The sequence below is a fragment of the Gadus morhua genome, chromosome 2 (genome assembly GCF_902167405.1).
Source record: "Gadus morhua chromosome 2, gadMor3.0, whole genome shotgun sequence".
In the NCBI taxonomy this organism is placed as follows: Eukaryota; Metazoa; Chordata; class Actinopteri; order Gadiformes; family Gadidae; genus Gadus; species Gadus morhua.
The window spans coordinates 21,296,030-21,313,155 of NC_044049.1; the positions used below are offsets into that span (position 1 = coordinate 21,296,030).

Here is a 17,126-nt window from a genome sequence, read left to right on the forward strand (position 1 = left end):
CAACGTAGCTTGTTTTACTAACATCTGTGATACTTGTTTTCGGTCCTTTTATCAACACGGACTAGAGACTTGTATCCCAAAATAGTTTATTGTCAGGTGTTTCATTGCGTGTGGAAGAGGGACTGCAGAGCTCCTTTCTTCAGCGTCTCCAGGAAGAACTGCTCGTCCTGCAGGAAGTCTCGGTCCTGAAGAGACGGATTCAATATTAACACCGGCCCCTACTGGGTACCATGTCATGTGACCCTTCAGTGATGTACGACGCTTTGGTTGGGGGAGCCACCAACTGGAATATTTATTGACCCAGAAAATTCAGTTGAATGCATTAATTATGAGTTTGAATAATGCATTGTTTGTCATTTATCAAGTAAGATGCAGGTCCTTTAGATATTAATATAGGAAGGAGACGAGACATAACGACGGTACCTTCTCTGCCGTGTGCCTGAGCAGGGCCAGGCTAGCCTGGAGGCCGTAGCGGCTGGGCTGAGGGCTGGCTGGGACCACCACCAGCTCTGGGGTCGCTGGGCTTGGCCACATGGCACTGAAATCTGAAAGGAAAAAATAGATAGTGAATCAATTCACAATTCAAACTGGGCGGCCTGGCCTGCATGTTTGTGACGCGTTATCGAAGGTTAGCGGCCCTCAGATAAAGATCCTCAAGCATGATGTTACACAACATCATGAAGAACATACAAATACCAAGTACACAAAATCTGCATTAAATTATCACGTATATTTAGTAGTAGGGTTTCACAGTGTTGTACCTGTAGGCGTTGAGCAAACATCTGCTCAATGCCTACAGGTTAAAGCATCTGCTATAGGTAAAGACATAATATAAATATAAATATGATTTTCCACAACCACACAAATAAGTACATCAAACCGTTTCCACATAGATCTACGTCGGTAGATCTGGTTGTCTCCTCACCTGTGTGTCCAGGAGGGCCCGTGTTGGGGTGGGAGGCCAGGGGCCTGTAGCTCTGTCTGAACCGCTCCTCTCCGGTCCTCAGGTCCGTCATCCTCACTCTCTCCTAAAGACCCAGAGGGATGAGTGGTTATAACTGGTTAAACCATAGTTACATGGTGAGTAATATCACCATGTAACTATGACACTGTCATCCTATTTATAGGCTTTTTTTTTTATTACCAACATTTTCCCCCTGGAATGAATAAAGTAGTAAATTATTCGGTATAGAACCTTTCTTTTTGAAAGTGCTGTTAAAATATATTTCCAGATAAAACCACCATAACACAATCTAAAACAACCTTAAAGGTCCCATGACATGCTATTTTATGTATTCTTTAATATAGGTATTAGTGGGCAACTAACACAGTATTCAAAGACGTTCCCGAAATTCAGCCGTGGGGCAGAGTTACAGCCACTCCGAGCCAGTCGCACATTGAGCTTCCCCCAAATGCGCTGTTTCGGTGGGCCCTGAGCAGCTTGCAGCCACGGTACCATGCGCTCTGTTTACAGTGGATGTATCGCAATGGCGAGGCGCACACAACCTTTAGCCGTGTTCTGTAAATATTCTAGAACACACGGGAGTCCTGGAGCTCTATATCTAAATATTATCATATAGCCTACACAGATATCTATATCATTTAATATATATTATCACGGCCAAAAGCTGTGTGAGCCGATATTATGAATCTCAAACGACCGCGTTGGGTTCTCCGACGTTCCTGGTTCTTCAACGTCCACATCAATGTGAATACACACACTGTAACGCAAGTGTTTCTTGTCGGTTCTTTGACGTGTCTTGTATTTCCACAACGAGACGGTCGTGGGGGTTATCTGAGCCATGGTTGAGAAGGAATTGGGGGAAAGGAACTTTGGTTTGACTCGCTGAAGTACATGAACTGCGACAGAGTAAGGGGAGGAGCTGAGATTCCTGATGACGTCATGAATACAGACATTCCAAATCAGCGCGCTTGAGCCTGTTTTTTCAAAGGACAGCTAGTGCTCGTTTTACACCAAACGCAAGTTTTAGCCACTGGGGGACCATAGGCAGGCTAGGGGAACTCATATTTATGTTAGAAAACCTCACAAAGTGAGATTTTCATGTCATGGGACCTTTAACACAATCAATTGAAGGTAAGTGAACACGCATCTCGTGAATAAACTGCACCTGTGTGAAAGCTAGAGTGCTTCCGATACTGATACCAGTATCGGAGATACTCCGATCCTGCCTAAAAGTCTGCGCTGATCCGATACCTTCACTTGACTCATTTACTACACAGGCTGAGAACATCACAAACACTACGGTGTCATGCCTTCGTTAACGGTCGGAGGAGGGGAGTAGGAATGTGAAACGGCCAACTCAAACCTACATGCGTGCATGGACGCTTAACTAGAAGAAAACAAATGTTTTACAACATTTATAGATTATAAATGTAAATGATCTAGTTTTGAAGAAATAAAATTGTCAACAGAAAGTGAACCGGCTATACATTACTCATCGTAAGAGAACCCTTCAATAAGAACGTGGGCTGTTAGAAGTTACAATGCTAGATGTTACAATGCTGTATCGGAATATACCCGATATGAGGAATCGGAATCGGTATTGGGAAGGGCAAAATGATATGGGAACATTTCCAGTACCGGCCTCACCTGCAGCAGCTGCTCCTCCTGCTGCCTCAGCCGCTCTATCTGGGAGTGGATGCTCCTCAGCCTGGCCTGGTGCTCGCTCTCTACGCCGCGCGCTGTCTGCAGTGCTCGCTCGCCCTCCTCGAACTTCTCTGTGGCCAGCTGGGTGACAGAGGACAGGGGGAGGAGTCAGAGGCGGAGCTACCATCGCGCGCTGCATGTCAGTGACAACCTCACTCGGGTGATCACAGAGCAGGCAGGGCATGTCAGGCATCTGGCTCAGGAGGTAGAGCGGGTTGGCTGGTCACCGGAAGGTTGCTAGTTAGATCCCTGGGTCCTCCTGAGCGTCGAGGTGTCCCCGACGACTCACCCTGACGAGCTCGCTGTCGCCCAGCGTGGTTGACTCCGCTGTCGGTGTGTGAGTGTGAGGCAATTTTGTAAAGCGCTTTAAGCGGCCCTGCAAAATTGGTTGCGCTTTGGTTAGAAAAGCGCAACGTAAATGCAGTCCATTTACTGCTTACCATGTAACGATGCCTGCAGGTAAGTGCGGACGTTGGGGATCAAACCTGCAACCTTTCGGCTGGTAGCCACAAAAACGTTTGAGCCCTTTAATAATGAGGGACGATCAAGACTAATCGTTACGAGTGTGGCAGTCATCCATCGACTGACGGATGGGGCGTATCCCTGCGGGGAGGAAGTGATGTCATACCTTGCTGAAGGCCTCCACCTCCTGCGCCCGGGCCTGCAGCTTGAGGGCTGTGGCGCTGAGCCGGTCCTTCTCCCGCTGCGCCTCTTCCAGCTGCCGCTCCAGGGCCTCCCTCTCCCGGGCCAGGGCCCCCTCCCGCTGCTGGAGCTCACCGGAGCGCAGCTTCACCTCCGCCTGCTCCTACGGAGGAGGAGGAGGAGGAGGAGGAGGAGGAGGAGGAGGAGTGAACTATAGCTTGGCTTACTGGGAGCAATACTGCCTCATCTCTAACCATTCGATTCAGTTCAGTGTGAGGAACTTCATTTGTGTAGAAAGTGTCTGACAATAACCAGACAGTCAACATACAAATACAGATTATCTCTAGTGACTGTTTGTACAGTATTAACTCAATGTTTGTTTGAATTGTATATATTCATCAGCTTCTGAAGTACCGTTATCTTGGACTCACTCTCTCTCTCTCTCTCTCTCCCCCCCCTTCCCTACCTGGGCAATGCTGATGATGTTGGAGTGGGCGTGGGCGTCTCTCTCCAGGTGCCGGCCGGCCCGCCGCTCCTCCTGCTCCTGCCTCGTCTTCTCGGCGGCGTGCAGCTGGGCCCACTCGGCCGCCATCTTCCTCCGCTCCTCGCCGCAGCGCGTCATCACCGCCTGCTGCTCCTCCAGGAGCGCGTTCTGAGGGGGGGGGGAGGGACGAGAGTTTGTCTCCCGTAACCTCGTGGTTCTGTCCTTAACATAGCGGGCGGGAGATGAGGCTGGTCCCGATGTGTGCTGGCAGACACTATTTTATAGAACGCTCCCCCCGCCCCCCCCACCTTGGCCCTCTCCAGCTCCTCCCTCTCCATGGAGGTGTGCTGGTTCAGGGCGCGCCGCTCCTCCTCCAGGCTCCTCTGGGACGACTCCGCCTTGGCCTGCTCCGCCGTCACCCGCCAGCGCTCCTGACACCACAACAACAACAACAACAACAACAGGTTACCATGGAGACGGACTCCATTTACTCTCCTCCACTCGTCTAATGCAGTGGAGGAAGAAGAGACAAGATGAAGGCAAAGAGGAGGAAAATATAACTTATCACGATAATACAGAAAGGAATAAATGGAAGATAAACAGCCACCACAAAGATCTCAGCCCCAGCGGGTTGTATTAATGCTACTGCAGTACGGCTGTGTAACAGCAGGAGCGAGTGAGTGAAAGAGAGGGAGCGATTGAGTGAGTGAGTGAGCGAAGGAGGGAGGTACGGAGTGACGGATGGACGGACAGGCAGACAGAGCGGGCGAGGGGGGGTCCCACCTTCTCCAGCTGCCTCTGCTGCTCCCCCAGCTGGACCTCCATCCTGGTGATCACCTCCTTCAGACGGGCCCGCTCCTCCGCCATGGCCCTCTGCTGCTGGCCCAGCCGCTCCTGCATGACTGGGGCCGCACGCAGGGGTTAGCACACTACGCCGAGAGCTAAAACACGCTACGCAGAGAGCTAAACACGCTACACACAGGGGTTAGCCCACTGTGCAGAGAGCTAAACACGCTACACACAGGGGTTAGCACGCTACGCAGAGAGCTAAACACGCTACGTAGCGAGCTAAACATGCTGCGCAGAGAGCTAAACACGCTACGCAGAGAGCTAAACACGCTACATACTGGTGCTAGCAAGCTACGCAGAGCTAAACTCGCTATGCTGCGAGCTAAACACGCTACATTCTGGGAAGCATGACATGCTACCTTTTGTCAATAAAATGTAGTGGGGGGGAGGTGGACTAGAGCACCAGCTAGAAGCCCAGTGGAACACCCCGAGACCGTGCTGAAGACCCCTCCACCGTACTCCGTTGGAAACACAGGACCATCTTGCTCCCATGGCAACAGTGCTTACCACAGCAAAGTCAGGAGCTGCTCCTTACCCTGGTGAGCCTCACGATTGAGCTGCTCCTCCCCCTGGTGAGCCTCACCTCGGAGCTGGGCATCACCTCGGAGCTGCTCTAACCCTGGTGAGCCTCACCTCGGAGCTGCTCTAACCGTGGTTGGCCTCACCTCGGAGCTGGGCCTCACCTCGGAGCTGCTCTAACCCTCGTGGGCCTCACCTCAGAGCTACTCCTCCCCTCTTGAGCCTCACCTCGGAGCTGCTCCTCCCGCTGCCTGGCGCCCTGCTCCAGGCCCTGGGCCGTGTGCTCGTGGGTGCTCTCTACGCGGCAGGACAGCTCTCCCAGGCGGCAGGAGAAGCCCTCCATCTGCTCCATGACGCCCGTCAGCGAGCGCGTCTGGGACGTGGCGCTGGTCACCGCCTCGATCTCCTCCTCCTTCAGCCGCTTGAGCCGGAGGAGCTGCTCCTCGTGGTCCTGCTTCACCTCTAGGATGGACTGCCTGCACCACACAACACAAGACCCACAAATAAACTACACAACACAACAACATGTTTACTACACAACACGTTAAATACACAACACAACACAAAACGTTAACTACACAACACCACACGTTAACTACACACCACACCACACCCCCACATTACATCGTCCACCAACACATCCACCATCTCTAATCTGAAATCCACTCTAGGCTCCTACACTAAAAGATCTGAAGCAGCCTGCAAGCCACCATCTTGGTTCTTCTACCTCAAACATTCTGAGCCTCTCAGTCCCTGCCTCTGTAGGTCCCTGGGCCTTTGGTCCCTACCTCTGGAGGTCCCTGGGCCTTTTGTCCCTACCTCTGGAGGTCCCTGGGCCTTTGGTCCCTACCTCTGGAGATCCCTGGGCCTTTGGTTCCTACCTCTGGAGATCCCTGGGCCTTTGGTCCCTACCTCTGGAGGTCCCTGGGCCTTTTGTCCCTACCTCTGGAGGTCCCTGGGCCTTTGGTCCCTACCTCTGGAGATCCCTGGGCCTTTGGTCCCTACCTCTGGAGATCCCTGGGCCTTTGGTCCCTGGGCCTTGGGTCCCTACCTCTGGAGGTCCCTGTGCCTTTGGTCCCTGGGCCTTGGATCCCTACCTCTGGAGGTCCCGGAGCCTCTGGACCTCGCGGTCCCGGTCCTGCTGGCTCTGGGCCAGCCTCCTCTGGTGCGCGGCCGCCAGCTCGGCCCTCTGCTGCTCCGCAGTGCGCCCCGCCGCCGCCAGGCTCTCCGCCAGGTCCTTGCTCTCCTGCCGCGCCCGCGCCTCCCGCTGCGACCACGAGGCCTCCAGCAGCTGCACCCGCGCCCTTGGGGGAGGAGCCAGGGTGGAGGGGAGGAGTCAGGAAGGAGAGGAGGAGTCAGGACAGAGAGGAGGAGTCAGGGCAGGGAGGGTGGAATCAGGACAGAGAGGAGGAGTCAGGGCGGGGAGGGTGGAGTCAGGACAGAGAGGAGGAGTCAGGGCAGAGAGGGTGGAGTCAGGACAGGGAGGAGGAGTCAGGGCGGGGAGGGTGGAATCAGGACGGAGAGGAGGGGTCAGGACGGAGAGAAGGGGTCAGGGCAGAGAGGGAGGAGTCAGGACGGAGAGGAGGAGTCAGGACGGAGAGGAGGAGTCAGGACAGAGAGGAGGGGTCAGGGCAGAGAGGGAGGAGTCAGGACGGAGAGGAGTACGGAGAGGAGGAGTCAGGACGGAGAGGAGGGGTCAGGACAGAGAGGGTGGAGTAAGAGTTTGTATACAGGTTCCTGGTGTATTAATCGGCGTTCAGCCTGCTGATTGGTGGAGAGGTAGCGAGGAGGACATACCTGTGGGCGGTCTCCAGCTGCTCCATGTCCTGCTGGTGTCTCAGACGGACGTTCTCCATCAACATCTGGGTCTGGTCCCTCTCCAGCAGGAGACCCCTCACCTGGAAGGACACACACACACACACACACACACACACACACACACACACACACACACACACACACACACACACACACACACACACACACACACACACACACACACACACACACACACACACACACACACACACACAGAGCCTACAGTGATCGAGTTTTGATCCGGTCTCTGATTCCTTATGGTTCTTGAGTGTTCGAATTGGGCCTGCGAAGACCTTGGAGACAGTAACTGGGCTATACTGATAGAATTAGGTTGAAAATATATCAATGAACTATCATTGTTATTCCTACAAAGAATCTTTACTATCAAAACAAGTTTAGATTTAGACCAAATGCTGTCGAATTTTTGATGGGAAGGCATCAGAGTTGTTCGGATAACGTATCAGTATCGGAAATTCCTCTGATGTAGCCTAAATCTCAGTTATCGGCGGGTGCTATTGGTAGTCATAATGCTAGATGCTGTATCGGTATATCACTCGGTATCGGCCGATACTCAAGTTCAGGTATCGGTATCGGAAGGAAAGAAATGGTATCGGAACATCTCTAAAGAGCGTAACCTCTTCTCCCCCGCCAAACCCCGCCCTCAAATCAAACAGGCTCCGCCCCCCCAGCCTCACCTGTCCCTCAAGGTGGGCAATGCGGGCCTGCAGCGCCTGGCGGTCACCCAGATGCGGCTCCGCCCGGTCTGGTTTGAGCAGACAGCCGTAGTCCAGGGCGCCCCCTAGGCCCAAGAACTGGGATTGCATGAGCTGGGGAGAGAAGGAAGTCAGTTTAATACAAATTATAAAGGGTGCATTCCAAACCCATCTCCTCCTTTCTATCATTTGTATACACCCTCAACGAGAAGAGGAGCAGCAGTAATATATGTAGTGTAACCGCTTGGAAATGAGACACTACTGCTTCAGCATCAGGCATTGACTGGTGATCATCTTGGCCAATCACAACCTTCAAACTAGCTTCTCTGGCTATTCTATGACATAAAATATCGTAAAGAAAAAAGTTGTATTTGGATGGTTTTTACAATGTGATGGAGGAGACTATCTGGAGTAAGACAGAGAGAATAATCATATTGGGACAACTATTGGGACACAGCCATAGCATATAGGGGTCCTTTAGGTGGAAGAGAGACATCCATAGGGGGGTTCTTCTGATGCTATCATACCTGCTGCTGTTGTAGGAGAAGCTGCTGCAGACTCTCTGTGGAGGGGGTCACCTGTCCAGGAGAGAGGGGAGGGTGGGTTGAGTTGGTAGTTTTCTCCTCATTGGTCAGACACATTAAATACTTTAGGTTTGTAGATCCACTCTGGGTGTTGATGATTTTACTATAAGCATCCAAATCAGGAGGAAGAATACAGATGAAGTATAAAATACAGAATCAAACCCTCGATACATACTGTATACATCTTTCGAAATATATACACAAAGAACATATACACAATATCTCTCTCAACCTATATATTCTACAAAACATCTGATATCCCATAATGATATTCCAGACCTACCTGTGGCTGCAGAGCAGGAGCTGGTGAGGGGGTGAGTTGGGTTCCTGTGAACCAGACGTGGACAATCAAACCCAGAATGAAACATAGAGCTGTGATGTACACAGGTGTGGGTGAACGTGTTCATGTGTTCATATCAGGGATGGGACAGGAGTGAGTACCTTGTGTTGGCGCTACATCCCTGACTGCTTTGGAATGCACCCCAGGGCTGGGCATCCGGCTGTGTTCCAACACAAATAGATACACAAAATGATCATCATTTCATCGTAGAGGCTTTCATCCAGTGACTCATGAGGGCTCTACTGTAAACCTCCTCCACCCACGGATTCAAACACAGTAGCCTGACCGGACCAAGCTGCATTGAAACATTGTTAAGAGTTTGTTATTAACAGATGTTCATAGACTGATCAGTTCATGGATTCAGTCACAGATCCTTATCCTACCCGGTCAGGAGGCTTGATGAGTTCTCCTCTGTCTCCTGTCTCCTCGCGGAGGGTGCGGGGGAGGGGGCCGGTTTCCTGGGGAACAAACAATCAACCAACATGAATCTGAGGGCCTTAATACACATGAATCTGAGGGCCTTAATACACATGAATCTGAGGGCCTTAATACACATGAATCTGAAGTCTACCCGACGGTGGAGCTGACGACCTCCTCTCCTCCACCCGGGCCCAGCGACTCCTCCTGCATGGACCTCCTCCTCTCTGGCTGGGAGGCCCCCAGAGCCTTCCTCCTGCTCAGAGCTCCCGAGAGCCAGTCCTCCTCCTCCTCATTATTCTTCTGCTTCTCTTCTTCCTGCTCCTCCCCTTCCTGTTCTACCTCCTCCACCCTCCCCTTCTGGCTCCTCCCCTCCTCTGTCTTGGGCGCTTTGTTAGGAAAGTGGGCGGGGCTGGGGGCAGGGTCTCTGGGCATCGCTGTGCCGTCCTTCTCATTGGTCGAGGCGGGCGAGTTCCTTCTCCCCGCGGCTGGGGAGGTGGGGTCCCTGATGGTGTCCGTGACGACGGGCTCGTCGTCATCCAGGAAGGTCAGCTCGTCGCTGGGCTTCAGGCCGAGCCAGTCGGAGGAGGAGCGCGCCCTGGACGGACTGGTGGCGGGGTTTGTGGTGGTGGGGGCGGGGTTTGGGGTGGTGGGCTTGGCACTGGGCTTAGCCTTTCTCTCCAGGGTGGAGCTGCTGATGTCCTCCGTGGAGAACCTGAAGGGAAATTAACAACTTTAAAACAGAACCACTTCCGATATTCTTCTCACCCTGAGCAAGCCAACTACCTCCATACACGCAGTTCTTAATTTAATTAACTTATTTGGTAGCTTTTCAGGGTATAAGATAAATTGGAGTGAGGCAATTCCACTTAACTCAAATACTTTTAAGCATGATCTAATGGATACCCCCTTTATCTGGAAAACAAATGGAATGAAATATTTAGGAATTAACATTGTCTCTCCTATTACAAAAATCTTCAGCCTTAACGGCCCTGGCATTTTCCAGTCCATTAAAGAGGACATCAGTAGATGGACGGCCATACCCCTTTTTCTATGGGGTAGAGCAGAAATGTTGAAAATTAATGTTCTCCCAAGGCTCTCTCATATCATCTCCTCTATTCCTTTTAAATTCCCACCAAAATGGTTTAAGGATATTAAATCACTTTTTACCCAGTTCCTTTGGAATAATAAAAAGCCCAGAATTGGGTACAACAAATTAATTATCCCGAGATCAATGGGAGGCTTGGGAGTTCCGGATATATTTCAGTATTATTTGTCTTTTAATGCAAAGTACCCCTTATCGTGGGCCTATAATAATGACTTTCCGATAGGTAGTTGGCAATGGTTGGAGCAATCTGTCATGCCTGAAAATGGAAACATAACCCTGGCATCAATGTGGTACTGCCCAAAACCACCACCCTTACTGAATATCATTATAATTCAGTTTTCATGCTCTATCGTAAAGCAACTGCACAGCAGACTAGGCATTGAGGTGCTCTCTCTACCATCTTGCCCTATTTGGGGTAACCCTATCCTCTCTGCAGGAGGACGCACCCTAAGGAATAATATCTGGCAGAGGGCGGGTATAATGTCAGTTGGACAGATATACAAGGACCATACCCTTCAATTTCAACAACTTAAAAATCAATATGGTCTTTTACATTCATCATTTCTTACCTATGGCCAACTGGTTGCGGTTATTAGTAAGAAATGTAAAGACGGAGCCACACCTGCTTCATGTCCGGAAGTAGACCAGCGTCTAAAACAAGCAAGTCAATCCTCAGGGGTGGTCTCTAATATTTATGGTTTGTTATCTAAGACTGCCCCTAGTGCCTACTCTCCTGTCCAGCTGGCCTGGGAGCATGATTTGAATATTTCTTTGTCTGCGTCTGAATGGAAATCTGTTTGGAATTCGGCTTTGTACTCCTCGAAATGTGTGAGACTACGAATCATACAATTCAAAATTCTTAATAGGGCATACATCACCCCTGTCACACAAGCCAAGATGGACAAAAAACATCAAGCTCTATGCTGGCATGAGCGTGGCAAGCGAGGCACATTATTACACCTGCTATGGGAATGCCCAGCTGTTAAAACACTCTGGTTGGATGTAATATCATTTTTGTCAGAGTCTTTAGATGTAAGCATTCCAGTTGGTCCCAACATATGCTTACTGTGCCTTAAGCCAGAAAATGTTGTGGGGAGGGCTGCTGTCCAGAGCTGGACAACGGGCTGTTTGGCCACAAAAAGACTCATCCTTCTAAATTGGAAGGAGCGCAAAACGGATTGCTTTAGTAAGGAAACACGGCTTAGGGGATATAAGGACTTGATTTGCATGGAGCGCGCAGCTTCTATGCTGGAGAATTAATAGTCACTATCATATTTCTGTTCAAAGTAATGCCTATGTATCTTAAGGTGTCATCCTTGCACCCTTCCCCCATCCCTTGTTGTGTTCTGTCAAATGTCTGTTGTTATTGTTCTCGTACATGTCTGTAGATATTTGTGTCATTGTGTTATTATGTTTAAAAAAGAATAATAAAAAAAAAAAAAGAACCACTTCCTTTACATTTAAGCCTCAATACCTCTCCTTTCACTGAATATCACTGCAGTACGACGTTGTTATTTAAGAAGTACATTGAATGGCACTTAATTAGTGCAACACAAAGAAAGGTAAACCGTTTAGAAGTACATAAGAATCTGAATTTAAAATCAACAGTTGTTATTATGGAGGAGTGTGGGGGTAGAAAGGGCTGTATTATATATATATTTATTTATTTATTTATATGTAGCAATCACTGTATAATTTGATGTTATCTGCAAACAAAAGTTAATTAACAAGTTAACACCCCTGCAAACACAGACTCTCTCAAATCCCCCCTCTGTTTTCCCGGGTCAGCCCCCGGTAGCGGCCCCCACCTGACAGACTGCCTGCGGGACTGGCGACCCTCGGGGGCGGAGCCTAGCGTGGGCTGGTACGAGCCGAACCCGAGTTCGTCCTCCAGCAGCGGCTCTGGGGACGACAGCACGATGAAATCATCAACACATGGAAGACAACACGATGACATCATCAACACAGGTACGACAGCACGATGACATCATCAACACATGGACGACAACACGATGACATCATCAACACAGGGACGACAGCACAAAGACATCATCAACACATGGACGACAACACGATGACATCATAAACACAGGGACGACAACACGATGACATCATCCACACAGGGACGACAACACTATGACATCATCAACACAGAGACGACAGCACGACGACATCATCAACACAGGGACGACAGCATGAAGACATCATCAACACATGGACGACAACGCGATGACATCGTCAACACACGGACGACAACACGATGACATCATCCACACAGGGACGACAGCACGATGACATCATCAACACAGGGACGAAGCACAATGACATCATCAACACAGGGATGATAACATGATGACATCGTCAACACAGGGATGACAACAAGTTGACATCATCAACAAAGGGACGACAGCACGACGACATCATCAACACAGGGACACCAACACGATGACATCATCAACACAGGGACAACAACACGATGACATCATCAACACAGGGACGACAGCACGATGACAACATCAACACAGGACAACACGATGACATCATCAACACAGGGACGACAACACAATGACATCATCAACACAGGGACGACAACACGATGACAACATCAATACAGGGGAGCTAGTCTTCATCATACCGGAGGAACAGACACTACATTACGTATAAACATATAGTACACTACATATACATTACACTGCAACGCTCCTAAAATTAAGTTTCTATCTTCTCTAAGATAAAAAAATATCACGATTCACACAATCTTTTGGGTTGAGCCCCTACACCTAAAATCATTTCTGTATGGTAGCAGTACATACAATGAGTTACTTAGGAAAAGGTGATTTGAGGGCATGGGTTTCAGTTCAAAACCAAGACATCAACAACAGAGAGAACATTACTAATCATCACCAGCAGGATGACCTCAACCCCCCCCCTCATCTTTAAATTACCTCACCCCACTCACCTTTAGCGCTGCCGGGCTTGTCCCGGTCCTGCCGGCTCATTGGCTGCGGCGCCTCCTCCTTCCGTTCCCCGGTTGGTGGGCGCTCCAGGAGACGGGGGGGCGTGCCCCTCCCCAGGATCTCGTCCAGCCGGGTGCGAGCCCTCTGGGGGGGGTCACTGCTGGGGAAAGACGTGGGGAGGGTGGGTCAAAGGCTGATCCACTGTTCAAGAACTGTCTAGTAACCAAACTAACTACAATATTAAAATTACAGGAAACACTAAGAGGTTGTTGCCGTTTTGTGACTCAAATTGGTGCCATGTGATGACGAACAACCACTTTAGGCCAATCAGAAACTTCTCTTGTTAACTTGTAATAACCTGCATTGCTAGAGATGGTGCGATTGGATGTCTTTGGATTATTGAGAAGGGTCTATTTACTAAACTGTCTTGCTTATGGTATGTCCTGCTACTGTTTCCCACACCAACACGCCTTAACACCAGTTTCCTGACTTCACACAGAGGGACTAGAGCCGAAGACACATGAATGTTCCTACCTCGACTTTAGGGGCGAAGCCTCCTTCTTTTTCGGGATCTCTTTGTCGTTGTCGAATCCCAGAGCGTCAATGAGATCATCTTCATCATCGTCAAAGGTCAGCTCCTCCCCTTTCTTAACGACCTTAGCTGAGGAACAAACCAGGAGTCCCGTCTTACATTAGCACTAACGTAAACACACATAAAGGCATAAACACAACCGTTGATGACACAGTAATGCCATCAACAATATATAACACATTTAATAATCACACGACAATATTACTTATTTTAGAAAGACACATTCATATAGCACAGTAATAAAGCTTCATCCCTTTAACACATTTATAAAAGCCTGAGATAATCCATAAACCTCTCCTTCACACCTGGTTCCTTGGTCTTCAGGACCGGGGTCCCAGTGGGGGACGGTACTGGTTTCTTTGGGGGAACCTTGCTGGGCTCCGACTTAGTTTCTTCTAGATCCAGCTCATCTAGAAGATCAATCAGGGGGTCATCTAGATCTGCACGAGGAGAGGAGCTTGAAGCTACACCAATACAACGTTCCACCTAAAAACCCCATTCAAGTAGATAATCTGTCTGGCTTCTTCTACTACTACTCCAGGACGAACTTATTGTATGTTGTACATCCTGGCACACAAAATAGTACTAATTATTTTGTAGCTTCTTATCCTAGCTTTCTTTGTTGTATACGGGGAATGGGTTAACCTAGTGATTGTTAGTGCTTGGCACTTACTATACCGACAGAGATATATTGTTGTTCATCTTTCTTCTGACAAATGTACTTATTGTAAGTAACTTTGGATAAAATCTAGAAGCTGAGGGCGGTAGGGGTAGAACCCAGAACCCGCCAACAGAGAGTTGGACACGGCCCCTGAGGCTGGCCCTGCCACTCACCGGAGAAGTCGAACTTCCTGTATCCCTGCGAGCTGGAGGCGGAAGGGGCGGAGCTTGGCTTCTTCGGCTCCGAGGTGGATCCTGGTGAGAGAAGGACAAGAGAAACAACCTGTCACTTCTGGCTGGGACGTGGACACGATAGCGCTCAGCTGGGAGTCACACACTGCCCGCGGCCATCACGAGGCAGACCGACCAGGTCCAACTAGACCTCCTAATTGACCGACCAGGCAGACCTGGACCTATATACGCTCCAACTGGTCTACCCAGGTCGAGGGTCGACATGGTGGACCTTAGACCTGGTCCCCCAGGTCGTGGTCTCTGCTCCCCGTGGTTACCTGCTCCTCCTGCTCTCGCGGTGCTCTCAGCTCTGGCCCCGGGGGGACTGGACCTCTTGGCCTGAGGCGGGGCGGAGCCAGGCTTCTTGGCCCCAAACAGATCGGCCTCCATGTCGTCCATATCCTGTTTAAACAGGAAGTGAGCGGTTTAGAGCAACTGTGGACACATCTGTGGAGAGACGATGGTGGTCATCACGTTACTACAACTTCGAACCAAGAACCTTTCGGCTGGGAGTCAAACGGGCTGATATCAAGGCGATCCAGACCCCCACATTACCTTCAGGTTCTTCAGTATGTCTGTAGGGTCGGCCTCCGAAACATCAGAATCCTACGAATCAAACCAAATCGATTCAGATACAGACACAGGATGAACCTCCCGTGTTCCCTTTATTGAACAGGGACTACAGCGACCACGTAGACGTGCTCTCCCTCCCAGTCCGCCCACCTCCACCCCGGCCTCCCGCTCAGCCTCCTCCGCCAGCTTCTGGAAGAAGTCATCGCTCTTCGAGGACCTGGAGGAATGCAGTGAATAACATCACACACCATACTCAACATGCAGTGAATACCATCACACACCATACTTAACATGCAGTAAATACCATCACACAGCACACTAAACGTGGTGACCATTTGTTAGAAGGTGTGTGTGCTCACCTGTTTAGTGCAGCCGCACGCTTCGGTTTACCCTGTGCACTGAAGTCTGAAGAACCAAGACACCATTTATGAAATCATCATGATCCATTATTTGGGATCATTTCAATGCCATCGACTAATGAATCAGAAGTATTCGTTTTCTTACCTGTATCTGAAAGTTTGTCTTCAAACGACCCTGAGAAATACAAGTCAAGTGAGTTTAATGTATGTAGTTATTTCAATAAAATAATAATACCTTTGGTGGTTATTTTGTACTTTTTTTTAACATTGAAATAAAGCATTCTATCAACCAGGGATGAACTCACCACGCAGTAATCTGCTTTTCGGCTTGAAAGCCTATGAATAATGGAGAAAAGCATTCATAAGGGAAATTTTGTAATGGACAACAGCAGTTGTAGTATAGGATAGATCAGTGCGTACTGTTAACAGTTACCACACAACACAACTGACAACCAAAACACAAAGCAGTGTTTCAATGTCTTCTTATTTCAATGCATGCACGTTTTCGACCTTTAAAACTCCATCAAGTCACAGTTTAACCCCCCTGTAGTCCGACCCACTCACCATGCTGAAGGCTGCAGGGAGCTGAACCCAAAGCGGGTTAATCCTTTAAGGCGTCGCTCGTCGTTATGGTAACCCTGCCCTTCTCGTACACACAATGACCCTATGGGTCATGAACACCTCAGGCCTGGAGGTTCTGCTCTGTTCCGACCCATGCTGACCTGCTCACACATGCACACAGGTTCGATGCCCATGTTGACCTACATTAACACGGACACACAGGTTCGATGCCCATGTTGAGCACTATGGTGACCACTAATCGCTCTTCTAACGTTACCGAAGACGCGGAGGGTCGGGTAGGCACAACTACTTCACCAGAAACACTAAGGTCTTATGCAGAAAAGAGTTGTTGTAATATATCAAGGATAGTGCCTGATGGCTGTAGTATTTAGACTGCAGTGATTTGCCGCATTTCCATTGGAGACCGTCGGCGTCACCTTTACTTCCTGTTTACACTTTACTTTACATTCTGGGTAAAGTAGTTCCAGGGACGTCTACTTTGCATTCTGGGTAAAGTAGTTTCAGAGATCGGCCACTGTAGGTAGTCTACTTTGCATTCTGGGGAAGGCAGTGGCAAGCTGTGCAGCAGAAACCGATTGTTTGTGCGTGGTTGATGGATTTTGATAGAAAATTATGTTTTGTGCCTCTTGTAACCACAATAAACGACGTCGTTGGAGTTTATCAAGCCAAACTCCTCGCCAAAGATTGTCCACAAGATGGCGCCAGATTGATATTTGTGGTTGCTGTGCTATATCTAATTAAAACACTGCTTCCACAGCTTTGGAATGAATTCATCTACACATTCTACATCAGCAGAATAATCAACATAAAACTTTGGTGCTTTGGTGACGACAAAGAGATAGTTAAAGATACTATACGTGACGTTGACACTGACCATTTAAGGAGTAATATGTTACAAATGGAACATACTAAATCATAAAATTACCATGAACGATGGCTGTAGTTCCGGCCTGTGCGTCATGATTCACTATTCTCTGAGCACCCGGGTTGCCAGGTATGGACACTAATTGGCAAACAAACACAGCCTGCT

At 49.4% G+C, this 17,126-nt stretch overlaps 1 protein-coding gene across 3 annotated transcripts; it reads right to left on the bottom strand.

Moving 5' to 3' along the window:
- Positions 1-69: 69 nt before the first annotated feature.
- Positions 70-16,528, bottom strand: fbf1 (Fas binding factor 1). 3 transcript variants are annotated; one of them, XM_030382048.1, is made up of 29 exons: positions 16,079-16,528; positions 15,820-15,850; positions 15,660-15,689; positions 15,515-15,560; positions 15,306-15,372; positions 15,138-15,188; positions 14,861-14,984; positions 14,526-14,606; positions 13,997-14,101; positions 13,634-13,760; positions 13,102-13,259; positions 11,951-12,044; positions 9,189-9,749; positions 9,001-9,075; positions 8,719-8,777; positions 8,561-8,604; positions 8,221-8,271; positions 7,676-7,807; positions 6,960-7,060; positions 6,260-6,466; positions 5,391-5,638; positions 4,578-4,696; positions 4,103-4,225; positions 3,777-3,962; positions 3,297-3,473; positions 2,612-2,749; positions 926-1,028; positions 424-545; positions 70-185 (listed from the first exon to the last, which is right to left on the bottom strand). In XM_030382048.1, exons 1-29 carry the CDS (start codon positions 16,079-16,081, stop codon positions 102-104), a joined length of 3,447 nt encoding a protein of 1,148 aa, XP_030237908.1. In that variant the 5' UTR covers positions 16,082-16,528; the 3' UTR covers positions 70-101. The 3 variants fall into 3 exon arrangements, with proteins under 3 accessions (XP_030237908.1, XP_030237899.1, XP_030237891.1); XM_030382039.1 differs by having other exon boundaries at positions 13,102-13,256; positions 13,997-14,131; XM_030382031.1 differs by having other exon boundaries at positions 13,997-14,131.
- Positions 16,529-17,126: the final 598 nt, after the last annotated feature.

Excerpts from the sequence above, each read along its gene's own strand:
- fbf1 (XM_030382031.1), bottom strand. Across the intron at positions 15,690-15,819 it reads GAAAAGCAGATTACTGCGTG|GGTCGTTTGAAGACAAACTT; the intron begins GTGAGTTCATCC and ends TGTATTTCTCAG. Across the intron at positions 546-925 it reads GGGCCCTCCTGGACACACAG|ATTTCAGTGCCATGTGGCCA; the intron begins GTGAGGAGACAA and ends TTTTCCTTTCAG.